Genomic DNA, 11,278 nt, shown 5'->3' with positions numbered 1-11,278 from the left:
CTTCCCCTGCCAATCCTGCAGCACCTCGGGGCTGGGACAAGGACAAGGGACAGGGGACAAGGGAGGACAGGGGACAAGGGACAGGCACAGCCCAGCACCTGCTCACACAAAGGGATGGGGTGATTTGGGGTTCGGCGCTTCCCCTGCCAATCCTGCAGCACCTCGGGGCTGGGACAGGGAAAAGGAACAAGGACAAGGGACAGAGGACAAGCACAGCCCAGCACCTGCTCACACAGGGGACAAGGGCAGGGAGCTGCTCCTGGTGACAAAAAGGCGAGTCCAGGCTTGTCCCTGTGTCACCCTGCCGGGAGCGAGGGAAGGCGCTGGCATGGAGGGAGGAGAGGGGAAGGGACAAGGTGAGGAGGAGGAGGAGGGGAAGGCTCGGAGGGGAGGAAGCTGCAGAGGGGTCACAGGCAGGAGGGAGGCCACGCTGGGGCAGCTGAATTTCCTCCCCCTGCTCCCTGCAGGCCATTCCAGGGCTGTTGGGCAGCAGAGGGATGCGGGCAGGAGGAGGAGGAGGGAGCCGGGACCCCCTCCAGCAGCGGGCACGAAGCCACCAGGCAGGAGTGCCACCAGTGCCACCACCGCCAGCACCAGGGCAGGTGAGAAAAATCTGCTTTTCCCAGGGAACCACCCGTGGTGATTTAAAACATTCTCCTGCCCTCTGTTTATACCCAGATTTTCTTCTCTGGCTACAAATTGATCCCAGAGATGGAGCACATGTAACTACACCGAATAAGCAGTAGGAGGCAGAAGGGAGTTGAGAATTCCACAAACTGCCCGGGATTTGGGATGCTGTTCATATTTAGGGGATAATTAAATATTCACCCTTGCAGTGGGTTACAGCACTGAACTATCAGTGGGGGTTGAGTGGTTGGTAAAACTACAGAAAAGGAAAGGTAATTCCCAAAAATTTTCTGTGTAAAGGAATAATTCCATTCATTTCCACTATGTTAGTACAAAAAGTGCCTGAAAGTTTCCAGAAATTGTACTATTAAAAAATTAAAATCATATGGCTCACTTTATTAATGGATGGCAGCTTAAAAAAAATCCCCAACAACTCAGAACGATTTCCTGCTAAAACTGAGTCAGGCAAACACAGTGAACTTGATGCCAGTGCAGAAGTGCTATTAATGCATTAACAGCTTCAATAAATACATTTTTACAGGTGTGACAATCCCTATGCTGGCCAATCGGAAAAATATCTATTTCCTACTTAAAAATAAGATTTTTGGCCCATTACTACTTTTCCCGTAGATTTGGGGTTTTATTAAGGCACAGCAAGCCATTGCCTCTTTTTTTTTTTTTTTTTTGTTTTATGAAATAATCAGGGAAGTTCAGAGGCAACACTTACCTTTTTGCTAACAGCATTTATCATTTCAACAGCAGAACAGCACCAAAAGAGCAGAAAGCAGCGGGCCCACTCCCCTCCAGTGCTTCAAATCCCAGCTCCTGGGAGGAACCCTGACTCAGCCCAAAGCTCTGCACAGGGGAATGAGGAGGATGCAAAAATAAACGAGGCTGTAGCACCAGCTGGCAGCATTTTGGGTTCTGATGGGGCAGGGGAAGGTCTCAGTGCTCAGCTGAGCCAAAGCCTCCGCTGGGATGGGGTTCTGGAGGATCCCCAGGCAGAGAGGGAAAGGCTGCAGGTTTATAGGATGAACAGGAGGAAAAGGTATGAATTGTATATCCAGGAGCACTTCCCAGCTGCCAGGAATTCCCCACCCTTCCACGGCAGCAGCAGCAGGTAAAGGAGATTCCTGCAGTGATTATTTGGAAGAGCAAAAATTGCTGTGCCCGAATGCTGATTGAGGAGTTGCTGTGAACTGAATGCTGAAGGAGCCTCTGAGCTGCACCAGGGGTGTCACCCAAAATCCCAATAATTTCTGTATCCTAACAGTGGTTCCTCAATGTCTGTGTGGAGAAAAGGACATTTATATTTTACAAAACAAACCAACCTGGTAAAATATGGCTGCAACTCAGACTGCATCAACAATTAAAGTGCTCCTTTCTACACTGCGTTTGTGCTAATTATTGCTGTTGGTTTATTTACAAATAACACTGCTAAACTTTCCAGCTATTCACGTTGTACACTGCAGATTTGTAAGCAGATGAAGGATCAGACACCTTGTTTAGAGGCTGAAATGATTTCCAGGCACATGAACTTACCTTCCTTGAAACTGAGTGAGCTGCAAAGTCAGGGTGGGAATCCAGCCCTCACCTCCTGGCTTTTGATCCAATTGTTGCTTTATTTTTGTAATAAAAATTCATTATCTCAGACCCTCAGGTGTGACATTCTGGAGAAGCACATGTGAAAGGGAAACAGCACATCCAGAACAACAGGGCTTCCTTCTAACGCTAATTAGAAGTTCATTGGGCCAATATGATTTAAAAATCACATGGAACAGCCTTGTACTCCCCAACTTCAAATTTTTATAGTAAAAAAATGTTTTTCATACAGAGTGTCATGACAATATCTAAGGAGAACAGCCCAGCCCTCACTGCAGAAAGATTTGAAAGTTAGGTGACATCTGAAAGTCTCCCCGAACTCCCCTGAAAGACACTGTGCTGACTTCTCAAGTTTTTTCTTAATGACTTTTTAAATCGACCCTTTTATACAGAATTGACGTTTATAAGTGGCTTTTCTCCTGTTTAATACTTCAAAACTCCAGGATACCCAAAAGCTCTGAGAGCCTTTTGCTGGAAGCAGCAGCTTTGCAGCAGCTCCACGGCTCCCCAGACCCCAATAATGTCATTACATGCAACTCTAGAGCTTCCACAAGCACATAACCAGATGAACAATAAAAAAGTAAGCAAAAAATCCCATTAGGAATTAATTAACTGATGTTCAATTACATCCATTCCTGCTCTGCCAGAGTCACTAACAAAATCAGCACGCCTGCAAAATGTGGAAAGGTTAAAAGAACAGATTAAGCATCCAGAAAACCACCAGAGCATTTCTCTCAACACAATAGCTTATAATCATCTCTTTTGGTTTTATAAAGTTTAATGCATAACACACTCTAATCTTATATTTATGCTGTGTTTACTAATGCAGCATTTGAGCATCTACATTTTAAAAATAAATTCCTGCCTGGTTAAATACATGTTATATTTGAAAGGGATTAGTTCTTCACTTGTAGGATATGCTGAAATTCATACCAGAAACTCTCTTTAAAAATAAAGCTGTACCAGATGAACAATTCAAACACATTAAGGAGAGGATTTTCAGCTGTCTTTAAAGAACTTTTTCAATGTCTTACTAAACTGACAAATCCACAACATTTGGTGTTGGTTTGGTTTTTAATATAGACAGTTTTATATAGGAAACACCCTCCTAGAATATGCAAACAAAAATAGAAGAGAAAGGAGGGGAGCTGGGATTGGCAGGAAATATTATGTATTTATTTCTAAGTAACTACCACAATAAACACTGAAAAGATTTGAATGAGAAATAAAGAGACTTCCCTGCAGCATGGTTTTCAGATCATTTATTACCAATAAAGTAAAAGACAAACTGAAAATCAGAAGGAGGGGGTGGGAAACATCACAGACACCAGAACACTTGCACAGAGCTAATCAGAGCTTTGCAAATGTTGGAACATAAATAATTTAAAAGGTATCTCTACCAATTAAAATATCCTTAAGAGGCACACATTAAGTTTGCTTGCTTTATAAAAATCAGGTGCTTTATCCTAAAACCAGAGCATGAGGGGCATTTTGTGGGTTATTTCGCTTCTAACTAGGAACAGCTAATGGCTACAACTTAAAACAACCTCCTCTTAGATGTGCTCCAAGTGGATTCCTTGGGAGAGCATTTGTGGGAGCAATCCAGGGTCTGTGTTCTCCCAGAGCCCTGTGCCCAGCAGCAGCAGCAGGAGCAAACTGCGGGGAGCGAGGGATGGATGGAGCAACCCAGCGAGCAGAGTGTGAAACCCCACGGGCTGTGGGGTGAGCTGGGCCTTCTGTTACACCACCAGCACATCCTGGGGCACACTTAGGGCACAATTGCATCATCTGTTTAAGACACATCTCCCCACTCTTGCAGCCTGAGACCAAAGTGTTCAAGGGTGACGCTCTGAGCTCCGGAGCGCTGCCTGCCCGGCCGTGTCCTCTCTCATCCTGGGATTGTTTTGGGAGCTGCCTCTCTGAGGCGAGTACCAAAGGTGAAGGATGTTCTTTGCTGAGCTAATAAATAAGTAAAAAAACCCCAACAACAATGATAAAAAAACCCCAAACCATACAAACTCAAGGTTTCCTTCCTGCTGCACTCTTCATCTCCTGACTCCTTTCAGTTCCCTGGGATTCACTTCCACACCATCCATCACACTTGCACAAACACACGTTAAGCACAGCTCAAGAACAGCCTCCCGAGGCTGCCACTGACAAAACTCACCCCTGGGGCTGTGCACTGCCAAGTCCTCTTTAAAAGCTGCTCCAGGACTGGTGCTGCACACCCACACCTCGGGGGAGTTTTGGAACACGTGGGTGTCCAGCTCAGACAGGTCTATCAGGTGTTTCTGAGAGACTACACCACACAAAAAACCAGCACAACCCACACTCCCCAAAGCAGATGCTCTCCACACTACGCTCTGTCAACACAGGAAAAAAAAATCTGGGAAAACAAGGAAACCTCTCTGTCTTATTTTCATCAAGGCACACGATAAACAAACGCACGTAACAGCCAGACAGACTTTCATAATATCTGAAGCTATTCCCTTTGGTCCCCAAACTCATCACACACTCAGGAGAGGTTTTTCAGCAGCCTGCAGACAGGCAGAGGCTGCCCCATCCCAGTGACATCCCCAATCCCCAGGACACGGATTTGTGCCATGACAAGCTCAGCTGGGAAGCAGAGCTACAGCTGTGGATTTTGTTATGCGCCACAAACCTGCCTGTCCCTTGCTACTTTTACCTCCTCCCAACCCCACCACAACAGTGTCTCACAGCCAATCCAGCACCTCCTTGGCCATTCTGGGTCTCTCTGTCCAGCACTTTATCTGAATCTTGCTTTGGTTTACAGCTCCTTTAGTGCATGCAGCTTGTGTGGGCAAAAACAAGGTACTTGTGGTTTTCTACCTCCACATCACCAAGATCCAACAACACAGGGATAATTTCTGGCCTGGTATTCTCTGTTACAAGCCCTGCTGCAGGCACAGAAACACTTGTGTGTCACACAGAACAAGGGCTCCTCATTACCCCAAGAATTGGAATCACACAATCCTGTCTCTGCTGCCTGGAGCTGCAGAAGCAGTTCGTCCCCTGCTTTGCTCAGAACTCCTCTTCTTCCCAATTTACACCTTCACACAAAATGTGAATGCCACGTTAACATTTTTGTATGTGTTAAAAGCAGAGTTCTGGGGTTTTCTCTGTTAGCCTTTTCCAGCAATTTCCAGGGGATGGTTTTTCTGGAGAAAACACGATCTAAACTGAAATGGCTGACAGCAATATGTGTGACTACACGATGTGGCGGATCCTCTGCAAGAGAGCGAACTGCCCTTACTTTCTGCACATCACCAAAGCACCAAATGGATCTCCACCTACCAACCACTACCCCACACTCCTCCTTACCTGTCACCTTTTCCTCTGGGGGAAATCACTTCCCGTTGTTATTTTCACCTGATTACAGCGGGGAAGGGGAGGGAACCCGCGGCTTTCGGGAGGCGAAGAGCCAAGCCCCTCGCGCTAAGTTACTTTCCCACAGAAAACCACGCTCGGGCCGCCGTGAGGCTTTAAAAGCAGGAATTAAGAGCTGAGAGAGAGGGTCTGTGCCTGCTTTTAGCAAGTGGAGTCAGCACAGTTTGTGAGGGGCGGATGGGAGCGAGAGGGGCGGCCGCCCTCAGCAGCCGTGCAGGCCGCGGTCAGCAGCCGTCCAGGCCGCACTCGGCGCTGAGGCACTCCGAGGTCTCCAGCTCCACGCTGGAGAGGAACCTGCGCGTGGCCTTGCGGCAGTTGTAGTCCAGCGTGGTGGTGTAGACAGTCTTGGCGTGCTTGGGGTAGATGATGGTGGTGCTGGTGAAGCGGCGGGGCCTGTGGCGCGGCTCGAAGCGCACCTCGGCCTTGTAGCTGCGCCACGAGCAGTTGGGCACGCAGACGATGGTCTGGCTGCACGAGGCCACGCTCAGCCCCACGGGCAGGTACACATCGGCGATGAAGTGCTTCTCCGAGTCGTACCTCACCGAGGAGGTGTACCTGTGACAGAAAAGCCTGTGTTTATTCTGGAATAATCAGGTAAAATCATTGGGTTGAAAGAGATCTTTACGATCATCGAGTTCAACCCAGCCCCAACACCTCAGCTAAACCAAGTGCCACATCCAGTCTTGTTTTAAACACATCCAGGGATGGTGACTCCACCACCTCCCTGGGCACCTCATTCCAATATTTCATCACCCTTTCTGTAAAAAACTTTTTCCTAATATCCAACTTATATTTCCTTTGGTGCAGCTTGAGACAATATCCTTTCATTCTGTCAGCTGCTGCTTGGAGAAAGAGACCAACCCCACCTGACTGCAACCACTTTACAGGGAGTTGTAGAGAGTGATAAGGTCACTTCTGAGTCTCCTCTTCTCCAGGCTGAACACCCCCAGCCCCCTCAGTTGTTCCTCACGGGGTTTGTGTTTCAAGCCCCTCACCAGCCTCGTTGCCTCCTCTGGACTATCAAGCATCTCAACGTCCTTCCCAAACTGAGGGGCACAAAAAGCAATTACAGGGAGGAAGAAATAATTCTAATATAATTAGAATTACTAATTAGATCATTAATATAATTAGAATTACTAATAACTACAGCAGTGCAATTGTAGCTGGTAGCTAGGAGAGCATTTCTGTTGGAGACAAGCTCCAGTCACAGAAACACAACGTTTAAACATTGTTGACCTCATCCATAGAAATAACTCTGTGTAGTCTCAGGCCAGTGATTCTTTAAAGGACAAGGATTCATATTTGCATGAATGTGCTCTGGCATCAGCATGACTGATGGGACATCTGAGGTGGATGAAGCAGGGCTGAGGATGGGTTGCTGCAGGGGATTTGTGAGCTCTGCTCATGGGTTTGTGGCAAGAGGGGCTGTCAGGTACTGGAGTGGCTCCTCATCCCACCTCACACAGAACCATCTGCTGGCGTCTTACACATTCACAGGATGAGAAAAGAGCCTTATGTTAGCAGCATTCCCAGGATTATCACCGCCTAGCTCAGCTGCCAGCACTACCAAAACTTCCTGTCAGCCCTGAGCTCTGAATGCACAAACCTCCTGCAAACTCCCAAACCCGGAGGCCTTGATCCACATTTAGGCTTGGCACACAAACATCCCAACTCCTCTGGGCTGGGAAGCACACGTTATCTCCTCAGCTTTTCTCTGCCAGGAATCACCCAGGAGTGCTCTGCTATCACCCCTGGCACGGGGCACTCTCTGAAGACAAACTCCTCAAGGTTCAGCTGGCAGGAAAACACTCCAGCTTGCACACCCAAACCCTCTGAGCCTGGGTTGCAAAAGAAAGTTTTAATCTCCTTCACACTGAGACAACTCAGTTGGCTTTTCCACTAATGAAGGAGTTAACTGCCTCCAATTCCAGCCACAGCACAGCTCCTTCCCCACACCAGGACATAATTCTCCCTACCCTCCCCTGCATTAGGCTTCCATTTGATTTTATCAGCCTCCCTCTAATTGCACAGTCATCAACTGGGAGCCTTCTTTTCTCATTACTGCAAATCATGGTGTTCAAAGGAATAATTCACAGGCTGTGAAGTGATGCAGTGCATTAAAAAAAAAAAAAAAAAAGAATTATGCACTCCTCTGAATGTTAACATTTCTTTCAGTTCACACAACCAGCCCCAGCTGTTAAGATAGAAAGTGCTTATTATAAAACCAGGAGGTTGAAAGAGCAACATTTCTTTCCCTTAATGAAACAGCCCTAGAAAGATCTTTGAAGGTCTTCCCTCATGATTGCCTCCTGGTTAATCAGCTCAAGGGCAACGTTTTGGAGCAGTGCAAGGAAGGAAAAGCAGGAGAATAAAATGTAAGAAAGTCTTCCTGGAAAAATAACCAACCAAACAACCATATGGGTGGGATTAAAAGAGGCTGAACACTCCTTTAGCCTGTACAAATGTCCAGGTCCAGGAATGTACAGCTGCAGTGAACAATGGCTCTGCAAATAAATTAACTTGACTCACAGGCACTGATAAGGCCTAACTGCTCCTTTACAGGCTAACTCCTCTAACTCCCTCCAAAGGAGATGACTGTAAGACAATATTTACCTTATTTCCTTGGCTGGTAAAGGGTCAAACTCAACTCCTTCACCAAAGGATAAAGGACACAATCTTGGAGGGCAGCTGGAGAGAATGGGGCTGGGGGAGAACACGGAACTCTGCAAAAGAAATGCAAAATGGTTTATGTTACCATACTGTGGCACATTTATGTTACAGTGCAGCACATTCTCAGGAAAACAGATTTATTTATCCCTTGGTAGGGAGATGTTGAGGTTCACATTTACGTGCAGGAGGATCTGCTGCACCAAGATGTGCTACAGGTGCATCCCTTAGGCCTGACTCCACACTGATCTAAAGCATCCTAGAGGTGGCCAGGAGCATTTTTTGAAGACAAGGTCCCTACTTCAGCAGCTTAATGCAGAGGAGCCACTCTGGGAAATGAGAGAGGACTGCAACCCCTCTGTGCAGTGTGGTCTGTTCCCTACATGAACACACAATCAAGTTATAACCAACATTTTTTGGTGTCTGAGGGTTCCCTCCTGGCTGAATTCACCCCATACCCCCACGGACAGACCACAGAGGAAATTACCACAGGGCACCTCACCATGAGCCGCCTCCCTGCTCCACAGCTACGCCCTGGCCCCCGTTTGAAGGCATTAAATCCAACCTAATTCACACACCAAGCGTCGGGAAGGATTAACTCATTCCCGCCGAGGGGTGGGTGATTCACTGCCTGTCCCTGTGCTGCTCTGACACCCAGCACCACGAGCTGACACTGAATCCCACAGCCCGAGGAAACCAAAGCAGCCCTGGAAGATGGAACCCAACCCGTGTGTGCTTCTGGAGCCACCTCTGCACGTGTGTTCGCTATCGAGGGGCTGGGGGGCTGTGAGCATCTTTCCCTCCTATGGCTTTTTCCAATTCCACAGCAGCAACCCTGTAGAAAACGGATTTTCCCTCTAAATCTGCAGTTTCCAAAGTATTTGCACCAGCAGCTCCACATCCAAAAACTATTTGGTGAAAAACCAAATTAACTGAAACCGCACTTTATGCACGATAAAGTTACTGCTCCGGGTCACTCGGGAATAACGGGAGCTCACTTTCCACAGGGATTTCCAAAGACGTGCTGCGATGCCAGGAGGGACAGGAGCTTCCCTTGCAGCCAGAGCTTTGTGAAAAGCCCCGGCCACCCCGCTTCCCGGCGGGACCCTTCCCTCCCGGTGCAAACCTATTCCGGGACACGACAGCGGCCGGAGGGCTCGGTTAAAACGGAGAAAAACAGCGGGCGGTTCTTCCAGCCCATCCCAGGGCGGCCAGACCCGGTTCCTCCCTCCTTTCCCCGCGGGATGCGCGGAGCAGCGCGGGGAGCTCCGGAGGGCAGCGGCTCCGCCGGGACCCCGCACCTGCCGCGGCGGCACCGGGGGCACCGGGGAGCGGGGCTGCCGGTCCCGGGGGCTCCGGAGGGTGCGGGCAGAGCGGGGAGGGGCCGGTACTCACCGCGGCGGAGGGCGCGGGCGGCTCGGGCTCCGGGAGCCCGTTGGCGGCGGCGCGGTCGGGGCTGCCCGAGGAGAGCAGCCAGGGCGGCGGGGCCGGGCCGGGGCTGGGCGGCAGCCCGGAGTCGGGGCTGTCGAGGCCGGAGTCGCCCCGCTTCCTCATGTCCGGGAGGTCGGGCACCTCCCGCAGGCTGAGCCGCCCCACCATGGCCGAGCCGCCGCCGCCTGCCCCGGCCCGGCCCCTGCCCGCGCTGCGCTCCCTGCGCCGCCTGCGCCCGGGCGGCGGCGGCGGGCGGGGCGGGGCGGCCCGGGGAGGGGCCACACGGGGGCGGGGCGGGCCCGGGTCCCACCGGTGTCCCTGGGTCCCACCCGTGTGTCCGTGTCCCACCCGTGTCTCCGTACCCCACCCGTGTCCCTGTGTTTAACCCATGTCCCATCCGTGTCTCTGTACCCCACCCGTATCCCCGTGTCCTACCCGTGTCTCTGTGTCCCAGCCGTGTCCCACTGGTGTCCCTGTATCCCACCCGCGTCCCTATGTCCCACCCGTGTCTCTATATCCCACTGGTGTCCCTGTGTCCCGCCCGTGTCTCTGTACCCCACCCGTGTCCCCCTGTCCCACCCGTCTCCCTATGTCCCATCCATGTCCCTTTATCCCACCGGTGTCCCCGTTCCCCGGGTTGTCCCCGTCCTGCCGGTGCTCGCCGTTTTCCCGCAGTCCCTGCCCTCCTGCTGATCCCACTCCTGTCCCGTCGCTCGGAATTTGCCATTGGAAGGTGGCGGTGGCAGAGTCACCGTCCCTGGGTAAGGACAGGCCGGCCTCAGTGCTCTGGTGGGGCTACAAGGTGGGGATGGCTCCCGGGTTGGACTCGATGATCCCGGAGCTCTTTTCCAACCTAAACGATTCTGGGATTCTGCGGAACCGTGCCCGATGGAAACTTCCCTCCACACATCCTGCTCCAACCCACAGTGCACCATCCCAATGTGCTGCCAGCACGGATTCTGGGGAGCACTGAAAGAGCTGCCAGATCCTGCTGGGCTGCCCCCACCTCCAGTGGTGCTTTCCCCAAGAACAGGGATTTTGGCAGCTGGTTAAGCCCCCCAAGTTTGCCCTCGAGGCTGCTCCTTCTCCCTCCCCATTCCCAAGCATTCGGGTTAAGGCAGCAGCGCTGCTGCCCTTAATTGCATTTTTCAGGCAAAGCTGCCGAAGCTGAAACAAGAGAACAGAAGGAAACGGTCATTCTAGCACTACAGGAGAGCGAGGGAACCTTTTTTGGAAAATCCTAATGAAATAATTGCGCCATGTCATCAGATTTGGTGGGGGAATACTCTTGTGGAGGGAAAGCAACCCTGCAGCCGGCCAAAGTCAACACTCCCCTGCACAGAAAGCAGCAGTCTGGGCTGATGGGCCCAGCACAAGTGAACCCAAACCTCTGAAAAAAATTCCTTCCCTGCCCCAAAATTAAAAGCAGAGCAGAACTTTCAGCCGTAGGCGTCTGTGGTTTGCAGCTATGCAGTGCTGGGAACTCCGGAGACTTCCTCAAGGAATTTACATTCCTTTGAAGAAATACTATGAGGCTGTTTGC

At 50.5% G+C, this 11,278-nt stretch overlaps 1 protein-coding gene across 1 annotated transcript; it reads right to left on the bottom strand.

Annotated features, from left to right (window-relative positions):
* Positions 1-3,476: 3,476 nt before the first annotated feature.
* On the bottom strand, positions 3,477-9,941 carry RFLNB (refilin B). The gene is made up of 3 exons (XM_064729429.1): positions 9,700-9,941; positions 8,251-8,360; positions 3,477-6,192 (listed from the first exon to the last, which is right to left on the bottom strand). Exons 1-3 carry the CDS (start codon positions 9,901-9,903, stop codon positions 5,862-5,864), a joined length of 645 nt encoding a protein of 214 aa, XP_064585499.1. The 5' UTR covers positions 9,904-9,941; the 3' UTR covers positions 3,477-5,861.
* Between the last annotated feature and the right edge of the window lie 1,337 nt (positions 9,942-11,278).

This window comes from Zonotrichia leucophrys, chromosome 19 (genome assembly GCF_028769735.1).
Source record: "Zonotrichia leucophrys gambelii isolate GWCS_2022_RI chromosome 19, RI_Zleu_2.0, whole genome shotgun sequence".
Taxonomy (NCBI): Eukaryota; Metazoa; Chordata; class Aves; order Passeriformes; family Passerellidae; genus Zonotrichia; species Zonotrichia leucophrys.
This window is presented reverse-complemented; position numbering and strand designations above follow the sequence as displayed.